At 40.2% G+C, this 18333-nt stretch overlaps 1 protein-coding gene across 1 annotated transcript in view; it reads left to right on the top strand.

Moving 5' to 3' along the window:
* LOC127576211 (FRAS1-related extracellular matrix protein 2-like) overlaps positions 1-18333 on the top strand; it is a 169577-nt gene that overhangs the window by 59914 nt on the left and 91330 nt on the right. Inside the window, exons 4-6 of the mRNA XM_052026631.1 lie at positions 1569-1799; positions 13852-13977; positions 16584-16832. Coding sequence (XP_051882591.1) covers positions 1569-1799; positions 13852-13977; positions 16584-16832 — 606 coding nt within the window. The remainder of the gene's footprint in view (positions 1-1568; positions 1800-13851; positions 13978-16583; positions 16833-18333) is intronic.

Genomic DNA, 18333 nt, shown 5'->3' with positions numbered 1-18333 from the left:
GTAAAATAATGAAAAGTGCTGGATGATTCAATTTGTTCCCTAATGTCCTCAAGTGAAGGAAACTTACCTTTACTCAATCTGACTTCAGTCTACACTTTGTGATTAACTCTCAATGCATCTAATACAACTCAGGATTGACAGTAAATACAGAGTGCCAGTGTCATCCATATCCCAAAAACAAACTATGAGAATGTTTACTATTTTATAAGCAATTGACATCAGTGATGTAAATTAAACTATTATTGAAGGAGTACAGATATCGAACAGGGGTGTACACATGGAGGAGATCACTGAAGTGGGAAAGGAGTAGGGATTAGAAAATAAAGTGGGAATTTTAAAACTGAGGTTTTGCTTAACCAGAAAACAATGTAGGTCAGTGAGCAGAAGAAATTTAGATGGATTAAACTTGGTACATGTTGGAACATGGCTAGCAGTGGAATTTATAGAGGGTAGAATTTGTAGGCAAGCCAGGATTACTTTGCAATACTGAAGTTGAGGGAAGTCATGAACAAATATGATGGGTGCAGCAGAGGCAGAATGGCCATTTTACAATGGTGAAAAAGTGATCTTAATAATGGTGTGGATACAAGGTCTAAAATGACACCCAAAGGTTGGTTTGGCCATGTCCAGCTGCTGGCAGAGTTACCGGCTTATGATTGTAGATTGTGGTGGGGATAAAGATCGGTTGAACAACCAACATTGACATTTTCTTATCTTTAATTAAATTCATAAGTTTTGCGTAAAAAAGCAATTAATCTGACAGTCTGACAACTAGTATATGAAACCTGTCTTTAAAATTTTAGAATTAAGACCCTATGCCTAACTTAGATTGTTGAATGTATCAATAGAAATAGTATATCTGATACAGAGTTTCATTTATCTGTGAGCAACGAAACCTTCCACAATGTTGAGAGGAGTGTATCCTCCTTCCTTATTCTCTGAAGGCAAAATCCCAAACCTTTTCCTTAAGTGCTGAGCACCTTCACAAGTAAAGTGCAATCTAACATTCCAGTTCCATATGCCATTTATCCACAGAAAAGTCCAACTCAGCTATTTTACAGTTATGAAGTCTGAGCTATAATGAAGATTAGGGAAATATTGCTGGTAAAACAGATCACACTGTTTTAATATTCAGTGTATTTATATGTCTTTAAAAATATATAGTATTAAAATCTGTAGCATAAACAAAAGCTTTTACATTTTTTTGCATTTTCTTCAAAACATTGTGCTTTATATGCATAATAACTTCACACTTTAATTCTCATAAAATAAAAAGAAATTAAAGAAGGAGGATGCTGTATGATCCACATTTTCCTTTGTTCCCCGCACCCTTGTCTTTATTTGTCTAAGACTGGTTTTCATGCATTAGCTTATAATGCAGATATCCATCAGCACAGAAACCAGTTTTGATTCCTTTAATATAATGCTGATTGTGTCAATTGTTTGCCTTAATTGTGCATTAAAATTATGCTAGCTAAGAATTCATCCATCAGTTTTGCCAATGTGGGAGGAATATATGTCAGATTTACTTAACAATGACCCAGCTGTTCTTTGTATTCTATTGACAGGCATTGGCACAAAAGATGGCACAGCTGAGAAGGATAAGGATTTCAGGGGAAAATCCCAAAAGCAGGTGCAGTTCAATCCAGGTCAATCCACAGCAACTTGGAGGGTACTGATTTTGACAGATAATGAATACGAACAGTCTGAAACATTCCAGATTGTACTGTCGGAGCCAGTAATGGCTGTTCTGGAATTCCCGGAGATTGCAACCGTGGAGATTGTTGACCCGGGTGATGGTAAGTATCGTTAACTGTGTTTTGTTTCTGTATTCTTGCCCCAGACATATGTGAGTACATATTGTTGAAATCAGTTAACATATTTTGCATTAAACTAAATCAGCTTTTCAAAACGTTATAGTGATGTCCATAAAGAAAAGATGTGGAGCATATTGACCATTTCTCCAGAAAAAACCTTTGTTTAGTTTTGAATGCGATGTTCTCCATCTGATAAAATCACTGGTATTTCCAATGTCATCTTCGTCACCCCCTGTACAAACCTCATCAGATCCTCCTTCAAAAGCATGGCTGCAGACTCAAGGAACTTTAGCACAGATCGGGTCTAATCCTTCAATACCATGCTTGGCTCAGTCATTTTATGTCAGACTTAATCTCACTATCCTCGGGCAAATTCTTTTCTTAATTGAATGTTATCCCAAAGAGCAAGGAAAACTGAAGACACCTCTACCCAGTGAGAATCACCTTTTAGAAGCCACTCCCTACTTCCTTCATTGTCATTGTCAAGGAATAAGCAACTCTTGCATTTCCTCACCTCTAAGGTAGAGACAGTTTCTGCAGTTGTGTCTATCACTGCCCATTCCTTCTCAAACCTGATGCTTATGAAACTGGCAATCTCCTGCTGTAGCTTTGATCTTTGGGCTTTGTTCTACATCTTCCAACTTCAGTCTCTTCACTGAGACTAGCACTATTTTCTTTGCTACCTAGTTTTGGGATCTGGGCAGTCCTTTTGGTTCCTTTAGCATAATTCAAATTGTACAAATTGCAGCCCATTATTTACTTTAAATATGCATTTGAATAATCCCAGATATGCTCCTGAGGAGATGGTGATAAATCTATTCCTTGAACATACTGTATGTCCCCTGACATCCACTGACACTATTAATAGCTTTTTTAATTCAGGCACTGTCTCTAGTCTTTAAAAAAAATTGGGGTCATATCTACCCGGAAAACCTCATTGTCAACTCATCTGTTCTTTCAGAATTCTCACCCATGTCCTTTCCATTCAAGAAAATTCCCAATATTGTGCCCATCTCTAGCAACAATTCCTGCTTTAAACTTTTCAGTATAGTTTGTTTCTTACCCCATAATTCTCTGAGCACAGTCATGAATGGCATCCTCTTTGTCTCTTCATTCTTCTAGGATTCCCCACTACATTTTTCTTTAATTATTCCATCTTTCTATTTCCTAGCTACATGGAGAGCCTTCTGTGGTTTCACGCTAATTGTCCAAATGTAGCCACTACAATTGCTGCGAGAATCTCCTTCTGCTGCATCCAATTAACTTAGGATCACTCCAGGCTCCTTCTCTTTTATCCATATCTGTGTTCTATTTCTTCATGACATTATCAGAGGCATAGGATCAGCTTTCATATAAATATTTAGCCTCCACGTGCATGCTAGCATTGTCTACTCTGCCTTTTAACCCACTGTCCATGCTTTTGCCATGAGTTGTATTTTGTTCATTCATGGTGTTACAAACAAGGCCAGCATATATTGCCCATCTTAGTTGCCCTAGAGAAGATGGTAGTGACCTGCCTTTTGGAACCACAGTAGTCCTGGCTTCCCACATAGTGCTTTGATAAGGAGTTCCAGATTCTGATTCAATGACAATGAAGGAACAATGATATATTTACAAGTTAGGATGGGGCGTGATATAGGTCTGCCACCTATGTTCCTTCCAAGTGGAATAGTTTTCAGGTTTGTGAGGTGCCTTCACTGAAGCTCTTATTACTTCTGTACGTCCTGTATATGATACACTTTAAAACCTGAATGGCAATTATGGAGGAATTGAATGTTTACGGTGGAGAAGAGGTACAAATAAAATGGGCCACTTCTGTACTCAGTTTCTGCTGAACCTCAATGTGAATTGCATGAGAACTGGTGAAGAAGGCTTTTGACATGCTGGCATAGAAGTTGGGATGTTATGTTGCAGTTGTACATGAGGTTGGTGAGGCCGCATTTGGAATATTGTGTTCAGTTTTCACCCTGCTATAGGAAAGATGCCGTTAAGCTGGCAAGAGTGCAGAGGAGATTTACGAGAATGCTTCCAGGATTTGAGGGACTGAGTTATGGAGAAAGGCCGAGCAGGTTGGGACTTCTTTCATTGGAGCGTAAGAGAATGAGACGTGATCTTATAGAGGTGTATAAAATCATGAGGGGCATGGATAGGGTGAATGCACACAGTCTTTTTCCCCAGGGTTGGAGAATCAAGAACTAGAGGGCATAGGTTTAAGGTGATGGGGGAAAGATTTAATAGGAACCTGAGGGGCAACTTTTTCACCCAGAGAGTGGTCAGTCTATGGTATGCGCTGGCAGAGAAAGTAGTTAAGGCAGATACATTAACAACATTTAAAAGGTACTTGGACAGGTACATGGATAGGCAAGACTTAGAGAGCTATGGGCCAAACGCGGGCAAATGGGACCAGATTAGATGGGAATCTTGGTCGGCATGGACCAGCTGGGGTGAAGAGCCAGTTTCCATGCTGTATGTCTCCATAACTCTATAACTGTGTGATGGCTGAGAGTTGAGCATGATCTAAGGCCATCACTAGTGACCCATGTGAATATTACTCATCATTCAAGTAAGTGCATTCTATGAGTAATAGATGAAGTTACGCTTTTCTTTCTCCAGATTGTATGGAAGCAAAATCTCAGCCTTTCCCCAAGCCTGCAGAAACTGACATCTGATGTTCCTTGCTAACCCTTCACTGGGTGGCAAATGAGCACTTCAAAATGATTCTGGATCTGAATCTGCTCATCAGATCCTAATTTTTTCCATTTTACTGAGACCTAGCTTGCTTGTAGTGATGGCCCTCCTGGAATCCATTAGACTGCAGGAGTTGGCCTTGACCTGAGCATGAAGGACTGTTCCTGTGTTAGTTAAAAGACCTTATCCACTTGGGCTACCAGAAACTGCCACTTTGATAATCTGCAGTGGCAGAAGATTGCAGGAAAAGTTCATGTTTCTTGCACAATTTTGGATCCATTGTGTATTTTATATGTAATTATGTGTACAAGGGCCAAGGTGCACAAGGTGTCGCAGGTTTTACACATTAGACTATTGCTCTCGGATCCTGCTAACCTGGCAGAAACTGGCATATATCACATGTGTAGTGATGTTCCCACACACTGTACGGTCGAAATGGGTGATTTTCTGTACTGAAGAATTTCCAGCCCCATTCTCTTCAGGCCCTGGGAACTGAAATCTACACTACAATTGCATTTTATGTAAAGTGAGACTAATATACCAGTAGCAGACCACAATTCCCAAAAATCATTACCTAATCCCAGAAACTCCTCGCCCCTCTTTCTCTGTGACAGAACAGATCGGAGACTTCATTATTTCCAAATGTGGAATGAATCTGAATACCACTTAGTGTGGCCTGCTGCTCCCTTGTTTTAGTTGATGAACAATGTGAGTGAATACAAACATTTTGAACCTTAGATCTCCATCAGTTTTAGTTGTCCAAGGTGAGAAGATGGAGGGAGCATAGGTATCAACCCTGATGTAATTGAATAGCAGAACAGACTGAAAGGGAAGGGTTTGCGCCAGGCTCCTAGTGTAGCAGCACTGTTTTCTCTATTCATTCAAACGATGTGGGCTTTGTAGGCTGAGCCAGCATTTACTTCCCCATCCTTAACTGCCCTTGAGAAGGTGGTGGTGAATTGTCTTCTTGAACCACTGCAGTCCAAAAGCTGTGGGGATACCCACAATATTGTTGGGAAGGGATTTTCGAGGATTTTGACCCATCAACGCTGAAGGAACGGCAATATATTTCCGAGTCCGGATGGTGTGTGGTTTCTACGGCACCTTCCAGGTGGTGGTGCTCTCATACTTCTGCTGCCCTTGGCCATCTAGCTGTTAGAGGTCATGGGTTAGAAGGTGCTGTTAAAGGAATGAGTTGCTGCAGTGCATCCTGTGAATACTACAAGCTGCTGCTACAGTGCATTGGTAGAGTGAGTGAACAATTGTGGGTGGGGTCTCTATCAATGTCTGTAACGAATGCCTACATTTATAATAATATAACAGCCCCTTTTAATGCTGATTCCATTAGTGCTCTTGGGACTGAGAGCTAAGCAATCTACCAGTGTACTATAATCCATCTGACAAATCAAAATTGTGCATTTAGAAAGAAAGGAGAGAGACCTAAACTTAATCCTTTAATTTTGGAGGAAAATGAGTTTGGAATTCTGATCAAAAATAGAAAAGTATTGATACATTTTGAAGAGGTGCGATTTATAACAGAAATTTAACATGAATTCTTTTGTCAAATGTTACCCAATGTCAGTTAATGTTGAAATAATGTTTGAATGCTGACTAAACCTGAGAAGTAACGAACCTGTCTTTTTGGACAACTGGAAAGACAAGTGGGGAAAGCATTTTGCTTTTGCAGGTTATTGTGTTCAGCAAAATAATGTAAGACGTTTCTCCCTACCTCTTTTGTCAGCTTGGAATGATATTTCCCTTGTCAGGCAATATTCCAAAATTAATAAAACCCATTCTGCAGCCTGCTCCCAAGAAGAAATAATATTTGGCTGCAAAAAATAACAATCCCTATAGTTTTGTTAATTAAGTGAATACCAAATAATATGTGAAGCAGCAGAATAGTTCACATGTGGGATCAGTCAGCGCCTGTCACATTTTGTTAATTAGCTCAATAATCTAGTATAGAAAACTGAGAACTTCTTGAATATCACTTAGTTAACTCCTTTCCTTTGGTATATTCTCCATGATGTAAAGCAGGGCACATATTTTCTAGGTCACAAACTTCAACAATGTGTAGTTTTAACAGTCCAAGGAAAATACTCTCCCATCTATAGGTGGATAGCATCACTCCTACTGAATGGATTATCTGAAGTAAGAATGTATTTGGGAGTATATTGTTTAGAGTGAGGATTTAGGATTGTAAAGGTCAAACGAGTAGAAAGCTAAAGGGGTAAATGTGTTGTAAATCAGAAAAAAGAATAATCATCTAACAGGTTTAAGTTTTCAACTGAGAATATGATAACCCAGTCTCTCAACCACTGCCAGTTGACATTATCACAGAATAATTGGGAGTAACGTGTGGTGATAACTGCCCAGCTGACATTGGCTTTGGATATTTTGGATTGTACTCAGTAAAGTATTTTAGGTAAAAAGTTCATGATTGAGAAAACAGAAGATTAATCAAGATTAGTTTGATTCATTGACCTTGATTTTTTTTCATCCAATAATTGGCAGAAGGTCATGGAAGGGGTTAAAATTTTGTGAATAAAGAACACCCATATCCGGTCGATCTGTCGCAATACCATTACAGCACTTGGTATCAAGTCAACATTGTGTAAAATTGCCTAGGTGTGTCCTGTTAAAAAAAAACAGGGAAAAAATATTACCACCCAATCAATCTACTCTAAATCATCAGTAAAGTGATGGAAGCTGTCATCAAAATGCTATTAAGCAGCAGTTACTCAACAGTAATCTACTCACTGATGCCCAGTTTGGGTTTTGCCAAGACCACTCAGCTCCGGACTTTATCGTGGCCTTGGTCCAAACATGTACCAAAGAGCTGAGTTCCAGAAGTGAGGTGAGAGTGACTGTCCTTGACATCAAGGCAATATTTGACCAAGTATGACAGTAAGGCACCTGGTAAAACTGATGTCAAAGGACAACAATGGAAGAAAACTCTAGTGGTGGAGTCTGACCTTGCACAAAGAAAGATGGTGTGGTTGTCAGAGGTTAGTCATCCCAGCCCGAGCAGATTACTACAGGAGATCCTCAAGGCAGTATCTTAGGCCCAACCATCCTCTTTATTAGTGATCTTCCTTCCATCATAAGGTCAGAAGTCAGAAGTGAGGACTTCAGCTGATGATTGCATGACGTTCAATTCTATTTGCAGCTTCTCAGCAAATAAAGCAGCCCATGCCTACATGACATGACATTGGCCTGGACAACATTCAGGCATGGGCTAATATGAGGAAAATAACATTTGCACCTCAGAAGTGCAGGCAATGACCATCTCCAATAAGGTAGAGTCTAACCACCTACGTTTGACACTGAATGCCATTACCATCACCACATTCCTCTTGCCTACCCCCACACACCCCCACCACCCCCCCCCCCATTCCACCCCCATCAATCTCCTGGATCAGCATTGACCAGAAACTTAACTGAATCAGCTACATAAATCTTCAGGAGCAAGTCAGACCTATGTTGAGTGACTCACCCCTTGACACTCCAAGGCCTTTTCGACATCTACAAGGCCCAAGTCAGGAGTGTGATGCAATACTCTTCCCTTGCCTGGATGGGTGCAGCTCCACAACTGTGAAGAAGCTTGATGTTATCCACACAATGCAGCCTGCTTGATTGGCACCCCATTCATTCTCTGCACCACTAGTGCTAAGTGGCTGTAGAGTGCACCATTGACAAAACATACTGAAGTTACTCAGCCAGCCTACTACCTCCCAAAACAAGAACCTCCTCCACCAGGAAGGACAAGGACACAACAGTTGCCTGAGAACACCTCCACCTGCAGGTTGCCCTTCAAGATGTGCACCATCCTGACTTGGAAATATATCACTGGGTTTAAATCTTGGAACTGTTTACCCAACTGCACTGTGGGAGTACCTTTACCAGAAGAACTCCAGTGATTCAAGAAGGTAGCTCACCATCGCCTTCCCAAAGGCTTTACTTACCAGTGACACTCAAGTCCCTAAAAATGAAATTAAAAACTTTACTCTGTTGCTAATATTTTTTTTAAACAGTCTTTTGTTTAAAACTCGACAAAGGCAAATCAGGTCATCGGCAAAGATTATGTTTGAATTTACATATGAAGGCTATAACCCGATGTCATCACTGGCATGCAACTTAATTGTAACTGTGAGTGAAAGAGAGCATCTGGCTGTGGTATTCCTGGCAGCAGACTGACCAGATAAAGAACTGGCTCGTTTGCCACTTCTTGTGATTGTGTGGGAGCTGCAATGTTGTCCTAGGCACAACAAGAAAGGCTTCGTCATCCAATAAACACAGTCAAATCCCTGCTTCTCCTGTACCTCCTGAAAGTCTTATCAACCCTCTTCTTTTTCTCCTCTCCCGCAACACTGCGCCCCCCCCCCCCCCCAACCAATCCCATGATGGCAGTTTAAAAATTCAGTTGTATTCTGCTGTCAGGGACCATCCCTGTAGGAGCCAGCAGCAGCCATTATCATTTGGAGTCATAGCATCATTTAGCAGGCACAGGCCCTTCAGCCCACCTTGTCCATGCTGACCATCATGTACCCATCAATGTTAATCCCATTTACCAGAACTTGGTCTGTAGCCTTCTATGCTTTAGCAATTTAAGTGCTTATCTAGATACTTTTTAAATGTTGTGAGAGTATCTGTCTCTATGGCCCATTCAGGCAGTACGTTCCAGATTCTAACCACCCTCTGGGTGAAAATATTCTTCTTAATGTCCCCTCTACCCCTTATGCTAAACCTATGCTCTCTAGGTTTAGACACCTTTGCTCAGAGGAAAAGTTTCCCACTGTCTGCCCCTCAAAACTTTGTATACCTCTGTCAGATCTCCCCTCAGCCTCCTCCACTTCAAAGAAAACAAAACCAGCCTCTCCTCAAAACTGAGAGTCTCTATCCCAGCAACATCCTGATGAATCTTCTCTGCATACCTTCCAGTCCAATCATGTTCCTTCCTATAGTGTTGTGACCAGTACTGTATACAGTATTCCTGCTTTGAACATAAGAAAACAGTAGGAGTAGGCCACTTGGCCCCTCATGCCTGCCCCACTATTCAATATGATTACTGCTGCTCTGTCCCTGGCCTTGTCTCCTCTTCTGTGACAGATTCTCAGAGTCCTTAATTCCCTGATCTTTCAAAGAACTTATCTACTTCCTTTTTAAATACTCTCAGTGATCTACCCTGCACAATCCTACAGGGTAGCGACCTCTAGAGATTCACTGTCCTCTGCGAAAAGAAGTTCCAAAGCACTTCAGTTTTATATGACTTCTCTTGTAGCTATCTCTCTTTGTTCAAGATTTTCCCATTACTGGAAACATCTCAACATGTACCCTGTCTGCTTGGTAAGGATCTTATTTGTTTCAGTACGATCATCCCTCATTCTTCTAAACTCCAAAAAATATAAATTTAATTTCTTTAGCTTAACCAATTTCAATGGCCTAACCCATATTTTATAAAATTGTACTATTACCTTCATGCTCTTATATTCTATGCCCTGGCTTATGAAGCCCTGTATGCCTTCTAATCTTCCTGGATCCTTGGTCATGTACACCCTAGGGCCCTACCATTCACAGTATATGTCCCATCATCATAGTCCTCCCAAAGTGTATCACTGCACATTTATCAGGATTAAATTCCATCTGCCGTTGTTCTATCCATTTTACCAATTGACCAATATCACCCTGTAGCCTAAGATTTTCCTCCTTTCAACAACATCACCAAATTTTTTGTCATCTGCAAACTTACTGATCATACCTCCTGCATTCATATCCAAATCATTAATGTATATAACAAACAGTAAGGGTCCACACAACAAATCTGTGGGGAACTATTAGTCACAGACTTCCAATCACAAAATCAACCCTCCACCGTCACCCTATTGCCTCCCATTACCAAGCCTATTTGGGATCCATTTTGCCACTTGCCTTGGTCCATGTAGTGCCTCATCAATACACTTTGTTACCTCTTCAAAAAATTCAGTCAAATTGGTTGGACCCCCTAACAAAGCCATGCTGACTATCTTTGATTAATCCCTGCCTTTCCAAATGTACATTTATCTTGTCCTTCAGGTTATTTTCCAATAATTTCCCCACCACTGACATTTGTGTTCTCATGTTTTTTTTTCATGTCCCTAGACTTGACTCCAGTGTTCCCCTGTATGCTCCATATATCCTGCTATCAGTCTCATTAACGCTAAAAGCAATTTCTCTGGTGGATGTTGGAAATTTGAAATAAAAACAGAAAATATTGAAAATATTCAACAAGTCAGGCAGCAGTTGTAGCGAGGGAGAGAATTAACGTTTCGGGTTAAAACAAAGCATTCAAAATATTAATTACTTCCTGTAATCTGAAATGTTGCTTTTGGATTAACATCTCAGGTTGATATCCTTCCATTAAACCAGAAAAAAGTTAGGATAAAAACAAGTTTTAAAAAAGGAAGCAGAGGATAGAACAAAGAGAAAGGTCTGGATGAAATTCAGAAAAAGGGTTGTATCTGGAGCATAGTATGGGTTGTATCATAGGAAGCTCCATGGTCGGGGACAGAACTACTAGTTAAGGAGTGAGCTAATGTGTCCCTGCGGAATGCTGAAAGGAGAGGAAAATAATGATCTTTCAAGTGGTGGCATTATATTGGAGGTGCCTGAAATGATAGGAGGATTATTTATTGAATGTGGAGCCTAGTGGTATGGAAGGTGAGGACATGGAGACCTGTCGTATTTTTGGGAAGGAAAGGAAGGTGTGAGATCAGAGTGTAGCGAAATGGAATAGATGCAATCAAATACTCTGTCAGCACTCTAGAGGGGAATCTTTGATTGAGGGCAAAGAAACACACCAGACCCATTAGTATGGAAGGTAGCACCGAGTAAATAGGTGTGGTGGAAATGGAAAGACTGGGAGAACGCCATGGAGACACAAGTGATTCTGCAGATGCTGGAATCTGGAGCAACACACACAAAATGCTGGAGGATCTCAGCAGGTCAGGCAGCGTTGATGGAGCGAAATAAACAGTTGATGTTTTGGGTTGAGACCCTTCATCAGGACTGGAAAAGAAGAGAGAAGAAGTCAGAATAAGAAGGTCGGGGGAGGGGGAGGAGCACGAGCTGGCAGGTGATAGGTGAGTCCAGGTGAGTGTGGGGAAGGTAGGTGGGTGGGGGAGGGGGGTGAAAGGGAGTGATAGAAGAAATGGAGAGGTGATAGGTAGAAGATGCAAAGGGCTGAAGAAGAAGGAATCCGGTAGGAGAGGGCAGTAGACCATGGAATAAAGGGAAGGAGATGGGGAATAGATGGGCAGGTCATGGGGGCAGGGGGAGGGGAAAGAGCAGGGGTGAGGGGGGCACAGGAATGAAGGAAAACAAAGGGAAGGAAAAGGGGAGGGGTTACCAGAAGTTAGAGAAATCGATGTTGAAGCCATCAAGGTGGAGAATACCACCGTGGAATGTGAGGCGTTGTTCCTCCAACCTGCGTCTGGCCTCAACGTGGCAATAGAGGAGGCCGTGATAGACATGTCAATATGGGAATGGGATGTGGAATTGAAGTGGCTGGCCACTGGGAGATCCTTGCTTTTGAGGTGGACGGAGCTAAGGTGCTCATCAAAGTGGTCACCCAGTCTGCGTTGGGTCTCACCGGTGTAGAGGAGGCCACACTGGGAGCACCAAATACAATAAATGACACCCTCGGTTTCACAGGTGAAGCGCTGTGCCTGACTTGCTGAGTTCCTCCAGCATTTTGTGTGAGAATGCCATGGAGTTCTTACAGAAAACAGTGTGGTGGAAGTGGGAGCTTATTGTGCATTTTGGTCACTATCCTATCACTGGAATTGCAAGTAGAGGGCAGAAGCTAGAGATGAACGACTTGAACCTGCTGAAAGAGTGGAAATTATTGGTAGATTTGATCAGTTTTTTCAGTCTGGTTATGAGTATAAAAATTCATAATTTCATTTTTCCAGCAACATAAAGAACTTTAAAAAGGACCTTTTATTTTTGCCACCCTTGGAATAGTAGTTTTTTTTGTCCTTATTGCTCTGTAGGACAACAGACATTCAGGAATTTCACCAGCTGCTGTAACCTAAATTTTATAATGTGTGACTTATAAAATGTCTTGGTCTTGCAGGTGTTACTAACCAACTACCTAAAAAGCGTAAAAGATTCTTTTTTAAAAAGTACTTGTGCCTCTCAAGTTACTTTGATTAATATAATGAAAACTATAATTATCCCTTATGTTTATATAAATGTGTCAATTGCAAAGCACCCCCAAATATTTAGTTTATTCTGGCCTGCAGTGTAAGGATTAATCTGGATTTGGGATTGAAAGGATTCCTTTGATAATTTGCCAGAAGCCTCTGTGTGTGCGTGTGTGTGTGTTTCTGGAACAAAAGCAAGCATACTTTTCACTGTGGGAGGTGCACAAGTGAGGCTGCCAGCCAGCATTAAAATTTAAGTGAAGGTCATCAAAGTGACTTCTATCAAATAAATACTGTAAGTATATTTTGTAAAAGCTTGGTCAATGCACATTTCTTGACTTTGGAGTGGTAAGTTCTTAATTCTCCCAATATAAACATCTGTAGAAACCTGGTAAAACAAATTGATAATCTTTCATGTTTGTGGCAACCAAGAATTTGAAGATGTTCTCACTGCACCTCTAATTATTTAGATAAGAATAGAAGTCCACAGAATGTCAAAGAATCATCTTTATCCTATTATAAACACAGTAAAACGCCAATAACCTGCTATCCTAATGTTCAGAAATCCTGATGGTTCTGCATCTGCTCACTGGGTGTCATTTCTAGTGTTCCGTTTAAGGACTTTGTTTCCACATTCTCTCCAAATTCACTGGCGCCCCATTTCCCATGATCCTTTTAAATTTACCAGGTCCATGTTCCCATGCTCCCTTTAAATTTATCAGAGCCCTGTTTCCCATAGTCCTCTGAAACACACTGGGGCTCGTTTCCTGCGCTCCCTTTAAACTTATCAGGGTCTTGTTATAGCATGCTGCCTTTAAACTTACGAGGCCCTATTTCCTGGGCTCCTTTTAAACTCACAGTAGCCCCAGTTGCCATGCTCCCTTTAAACTCAGTGGGTCCCGTTGTTCATGCTCCCTTTAATTTCATCAGGTTCATTTATTGTGTAACAGCTTCAGAAAAGTGTATTAAACGTGAAATAGCACCCAGGTAATCTGGAAAATCTGCTGTTCCAATACCACCAAAGTCCTAAAGGTGCCAGATTATGAGAGTTTTACTGTAATCAGTCTCTGTAGAGGTGTATAAGGGTCTAATATGCAAGAACAATTTAACCACATCCATTCAATTTTGTTTCCCCTTAAAAGCATCTGTATTCTTCTCTCCAGAGTCGACTGTCTTCATCCCCCAATCCTCCTATGCCATTGATGAAGATGTTGGAGAGCTGTTGATTCCTGTGATGAGAACAGGAGATATAAGTCAGGAGCTGATGGTTATGTGTTTCACTCAACAAGGTAAGAGGATAAGTTGCTGCAGATCATCTAGTTATCACCTTTTATTTCTCCATAGAGATATTCTTCGGTCAAAAATAAATTCTCACAGTTGCTACAACTCAGTTCTGAGGGCACCCAGAAGGTGATTAAAGAAGCATTATTCAGTAAAACACATCTTTGCAAGGGTTTACTTGGGATACTGATTATTCTTCTTAACTTATGGAAAAGAACTTTGTAAAGAGCACCACTAAAATATATTCTGTAATTACTATGCATTACCCAACACAAATAGATAGGGTGGTAAAGAAGACGTATGGAATGTCTGCCTTCATTGGTCAGGGCAGTAAGTATAAGAGTCAGGAAGCTGCAGCTGTATAAAACTTTGGTTAGGCCACATTTGGAGTATTGTGTGCAGTTCTGGTCACATCATTCCAAGAAGAATGTGGAGGTTTTGGAGGGAGTACAAAAGAGGTTCACCAAGATGATGCCTGCATTAGAGAGTATTAGCTGTAAGGAGAGTTGGACAAACTTAGATTGTTTTCTCTGGAGCACCAGAGGCTGAGAGGAGCCCTGATAGAAGTCTATAAAATTATGAGAGGTACAGATAGGGTAGGCGGTCAGAGTCTTTCCCCCAGGGTAGAAATGTCAAATACTAGAGGACATAACTTTAAGGTGAGAGAGGGAAAGTTTAAAGGAGATGTGCAGGCCAAGAAAGCACACCAGTGCCTCTATTTCCTCAGGAGGCTAATGAAATTTGACATGTTCCCTTTCACCCTCACCAAATTTTATCGATGCACCGTGGAAAGCATCCTATCCAGGTGCATCACACAATATTGCAACTGCTCTGCTCGAGACCACAAGAAACTGCAGAGTTGTGGACACAGCTCAGCACATCACAGAAGCCAGCATCCCTTCCACTAATTCTGTCTACACTTCTTGCTGCCTCGATAAAGCAGCCAATATAATCAAAGACCCCACCCACCCCAGACATTTTTTCTTCTCCCCCTTCCCACTGGGCAGAAGATACAAAAGCCTGAAAGCACGTAGCACCAAGCTCAAGGACAGCTTCTATCCTGCTGTTATAAGACTATTGAATGGTCTCCTGCTATGATAAGATGAACTTTTGACCACACAATCTACCTCATAATAGCCTTGCACCTTATTGTCTGCCTGCACTGTACTTCCTCTGTAACTGTAGCACTTCGTTCTGCATTCTGTTCTTATTTTCCCTTGTACTGCCTCAATGCACTGATATGATGAAATGATCTGTATGGATGGCATGCAAAACAAAGTTCTTCACTGTACCTTAGTACATGTAACAATAATAAACCAATTTACTAATTTAAATTTACCAATTTAAGTTTTATACACAGAGAGTGGTAGGTGCCTGGAATGCACGGCCAGGGGCTGGTGGTGGAAGCAGACATGATAGTGGCATTTAAGAGGCATTTCGACAGGTGTATGAACATGCAGGGAATGGAGGGATATGAATCATTTGCAGACAGATCGATTTAGTTTAAATTGGAATCAAGATCAGCGCAGACATGATGGGCTGATGGGCCTGTTCCTGTGCTGTTCTGTTCTATATTCTATTACTGGGGCTATGTGAAGCATTCTGGTGTATTAATGGACAAAAGGAATGGGGTAGACTTTCATTACTGATCTAATATGGCCCTGGACACTAGAAGGTGAAGTATTTCAAAGTGGAACTTGGACTACTGGGAGGGAACAATCATGCCCAACCTTTTCCCACTGCAGCTTTTCCAATACATTATTCAGATAAAATCTGTTCCAAACTCCCCCTCTTTCCCCATTTCTATTTGGTATTCTTCCTTTCATATAGGCTGGCACTTCTTTTCACAATCACACATTGTCCCTCCTATCCATCCTACCTACTGCTCCCCCTTTAAGTCCTGTTGACATTTTATTCCCCCTGTCTGCTATACAGTCATAATGACTCTTCCTACAACACAGGGAAGTCAGTTCATGTAAAGTTCTATATTCCTAGCCATATTAGCCAAGTGGGCATTGTGCATTTCAACAGGGATGCATATTCATATTAATCCTGATTAAATATTCAACGAGTTAGTGAGGCCACATTATAAGCTCCTTTTCTAAAATTCGGTGATTGGCACCGGTATTGTTTATGAAATGATTGTTATTGTGGTGGTGACAGCATTACTTGGAACTTGATCTTGTTCCTGAGGGAGGACGTTACTGTGAGCAAGGTATAAAAGTAAAATGGGAAATAGTTGATAGAATTGCATACAGCACCAGCATAACTGGAAGAATGCTCACCCCAGTTCCCTATTTCTAATTTAAGTTTCTGGCAATTATATATGATCACATTGGAAACTAAACCACTTTGCAATGATCATATTTATTAAATGAATAAACTTGATACCCAACATCATTAAATTGTTATTTTGACTTGAAAAGTTGTATTTTGTCCTTGTCAGATATTGGGTGAGAACATTATGGTGTTTAGATTACCTCATTGAATAATCTAGCGTTCAACAAGATTGAACTGTCAAGCATTCATTTCTTGAGAGACTGAAAATCAGCTATTGGACCATATGGCTTTGGTTAAATGGTTTAAGGTGAAATCCTTTGATCCTTTCTTGCAGGCACTGCGACTGGAACTATACCATCCAGTGTGTTGTCATACTCTGATTATATCACACGTCCAGAAGATCACAAGAGTGTCATCCGTTTTGATAAGGATGAAACTGAAAAGTGGTGTCATGTGGTCATCATTGATGATTCCTTATATGAAAATGAGGAGACCTTTAATGTCACATTGAGCATGCCCATGGGGGGCAGATTAGGAGTATACCCAAGTGCTCAGATTTTCATTGTACCAGATGCAAATGACGGTAAGACGCATCCTTTTCAGATTTCTGCTTAACATTTTACTAATGGGTGACTCTACCAACTAATAGGTGGATCTGAAATTGGCTGTTTTGGCCCTTATTTGAGATTTTCTCTTTATTGTCAACTTGAATCAATTGAAATCATTTTTAATTAAAAGAAAATCCTACAATCATTGCAGATTTAATTCTTGCAACTCAACATTTGAGCATTTTTAACTTAAAAGATTTCAGATAATCCAGTAAATTTAGTTATATTTGCTCTACAGTTGGTGAATTTTCTGTAATAATGGGATATTGCAGATGTATTGAGCAGCTGGTGCTTAAAACTATCTTACCTAACCCACAGGTTTGAGATCAATGTAACTTCTGCAGCCCCAACTAAAATTCTATAGGATAAGTAGAAACTATCTTAAGTAGAAACAGTTCAGCTTTTTTTAAGTGAATAGAAATCATGATCTCCATAAGATCCAGAAAAAAATTAATTTATCTGTAATGCAAGGTTTTCAGTTCCTACACTCTAGAGATTAAGAATATGGAAAATGAAATAGATCAATAAATTACTCTGGTGAAGTGATTAGGTTTCTTGCCAGGGTTTAGGGAAACTGGTTCATGTCAGAGTTGACCTCAAAATTGCTTAGTTCTTTTCAAACAAATGAAAGTAGATCCAGAATTTGGCATGTTTATCCTCTATCCTTCTGTAAGGTAAAATATAACACCTGAACTGGACTTTCTGAAATCAGATAATGGAACTCAAAACAATTCCATGTAATTGACTGAATGTTGAACTGTTAATAAGCATTGTGATATCTTATTTGGATCTTCACTGTTTCTGAATTATATAGAAACAATTTTGCTTCAAATATTTGTGTCATCCCAAGTATTCCATGGTTTCAGAGTTACTGCATGTCTTAATTGTGTAGTTTATTTTTGAGATTAACATATGTAAAATGATTCTTGAAAGTCTTATTCTTGTGTTTATAACAATATTAGTCAGAGGTTTATTCCTTCATGTATGATATATATTTCATTGAAACAGCACTTGACTATTTGTCATTTTGGCAGAATGTAGCTCTGTGTTACCTAACCTATGATGTAATACCTTGAATAATGAGTTTCTCTTCAGCTGGCAAGTGTAAAGAAAACTTTCTTTGAATCATTGCATTGAATCATGTTTGAATGCAGACTTATGTCAACTTGCTCAACACCTTGTTTAAGATAAGTGAACCCTATTTCAAGGTAAGTGTGGGCAAGGATGATGAGAACCTTGAATCCACTGAGCTATCTGAAATACGCCATAATCTGGGAAAATGACGGAAAACCACATTTTTTTAATACCAAACCGGTGTTATTACAGAAGCTTTGCAATATTTTGAACATATTTTGCTTTATTTCTTTTGGGTTTTAAAGTTTAATTGCTGCAGGCATATAAATAATAAATAGGTAGTAAAAGGAGAGGTAGTACAGATCAGGACCCAAAAAACAAGAAATTTCTCTGTGGAGGCAG

The sequence above is a fragment of the Pristis pectinata genome, chromosome 11 (genome assembly GCF_009764475.1).
Source record: "Pristis pectinata isolate sPriPec2 chromosome 11, sPriPec2.1.pri, whole genome shotgun sequence".
Taxonomy (NCBI): Eukaryota; Metazoa; Chordata; class Chondrichthyes; order Rhinopristiformes; family Pristidae; genus Pristis; species Pristis pectinata.
This window is presented reverse-complemented; position numbering and strand designations above follow the sequence as displayed.